Here is a 1689-nt window from a genome sequence, read left to right as displayed (position 1 = left end):
AACATTATTAGTCTGTCAACATAATAAGTAGCGCTAAATCGAATTTATTAAACATATTTTAATATATGCGATAATGCCGTATATTAACAATATATTAATTCGTCTTTCCTGAGACTATCCCGTTTCTTACTATCTTTTCATTCAACCAAACACGTCAAGAAAAAGAATATGGGGAAAGATAGAATGAAGAAGTGTGAACTATGTGGAAAGTTAGCTCGAATTGACTGTGAATCAGATCAAGCGAACTTATGTTGGGATTGCGATTTGAAGGTTCATGGAGCCAACTTCCTTGTAGCCAAGCACAGTCGAACCCTTCTTTGCCATGTCTGTCAAAACCCTACTCCTTGGCTTGCATCTGGTCGCAATCTCGGTTCCGCCGTCACTGTTTGCGATTCCTGCGTTGAGAACAGGAATGATGAGCCTGAAGTGACGGCGGAAGAGTCATCGGAGGGAGAGTATGGTGAAGAAGAGGAAGACGAAGATTATGATGATGAGGCGGTGGAAGAGGAGGTTGAAGATGCTGAAAATCAGGTGGTTCGGTGGTCAGCCGAATCTTCTTCTTTATCGATGTCGAAACCCCGTGGCTAGCTTGGAGTGTAGCGGTGAAGATGGCGGTGGTTTTGTGTTGAAGAGGATGAGAGAAAATCAAAGTTTTTGCTCTGATGTATGTTGACTCTTTCTCTTTTAAAGATTTTTTTATGATTTTATATTTGAATTCGAATATGGTTTAATTCAACAATGTTTTGCAGGAAAAAATATGTTAAATAATTTTTTTTTCAAAGTTCTTTTGAAAACATATCTCTGCTTTGGAAAACAAGAGATCTCTACTGAACATGTTTGTAATTTTTTGAATATTTTCAATGATTTGATGAATCAAAAAATTCTTTATATTTATAAGTGTTCTAAGTTTCTAGTTAATCAACAGAGGCTTTTATATTTTCCAAACAATCAAATTTTCTCTGGATTTTCAATGATTCTCTTTTGTTGCGAATGCAGGATGAGATTGGGTGCTCCTCATCTCTTGCAGGCTCGGGAGGTTGGTCCAATGGAGAAGCATCATCGATAGGATCATCAAGATTATTGAAACAACCAAGATTAGCTGAAGTTAATGAACCAGCTAGAAATGAAGAAGATGGTTCCAGGTCAACGGCTGTCGTCTGCTATTTAAAAAGACTTCAAAAGAACATCATCACCAATGATGATGATGCATCCGCCACAGTCACTGGAACCTGCAGGTTGAGCAGAGATCAGAGCCGTTAGATTTCTTTCGCACACTAACGCTTATTCAATCCCAACATAATACGAATTCTTAAACTACGGTATTGCAGTCTTAATATACTGTTAAGAAAAGATCTTACCAATTTTATTATTATTTTTTTTAATATTTTCAGTAAAAATTATTTAAAATATTATTATTTTTACTTAAAATATTAATTTTTTAACATTTTCGGTAAACTGTCAAATAATAATAAAATCGATAAAAAATAATGTTTTATGTAAAGTTTTACCTAATATGTTAACAAACCCAATATAACGCCCAATAATAACAAAATGGATAAAAATAATAATATTTTAGGTAATTTTTTATCAGAAATATTAAAAAAATAATAATAAAACTGGTAGTACCTTTCGTTAACAGTATATCAAAATTGTCGCACGTGAGACTTCCCCTCTTCTTGTCGTTCTTTG

At 34.3% G+C, this 1689-nt stretch overlaps 1 protein-coding gene across 1 annotated transcript; it reads left to right on the top strand.

Moving 5' to 3' along the window:
* Positions 1 to 309: 309 nt before the first annotated feature.
* LOC120142261 lies at positions 310 to 1289 on the top strand. The gene is made up of 2 exons (XM_039157011.1): positions 310 to 664; positions 997 to 1289. Exons 1-2 carry the CDS (start codon positions 458 to 460, stop codon positions 1258 to 1260), a joined length of 471 nt encoding a protein of 156 aa, XP_039012942.1. The 5' UTR covers positions 310 to 457; the 3' UTR covers positions 1261 to 1289.
* Positions 1290 to 1689: the final 400 nt, after the last annotated feature.

Source organism: Hibiscus syriacus, unplaced genomic scaffold (genome assembly GCF_006381635.1).
Source record: "Hibiscus syriacus cultivar Baekdansim isolate YM2019G1 unplaced genomic scaffold, ASM638163v2 tig00002237_pilon, whole genome shotgun sequence".
Classification (NCBI taxonomy): Eukaryota; Viridiplantae; Streptophyta; class Magnoliopsida; order Malvales; family Malvaceae; genus Hibiscus; species Hibiscus syriacus.
Note: the sequence above shows the minus strand (reverse complement) of the source record. Positions and strands in the feature narration are given on the sequence as shown.

Excerpts from the sequence above, each read along its gene's own strand:
- LOC120142261 (XM_039157011.1), top strand. The coding sequence starts at position 458 with ATGGTGAAGAAGAGGAAGACGAAGATTATGATGATGAGGCGGTGGAAG. Across the intron at positions 665-996 it reads ATCAAAGTTTTTGCTCTGAT|GATGAGATTGGGTGCTCCTC; the intron begins GTATGTTGACTC and ends TTGCGAATGCAG.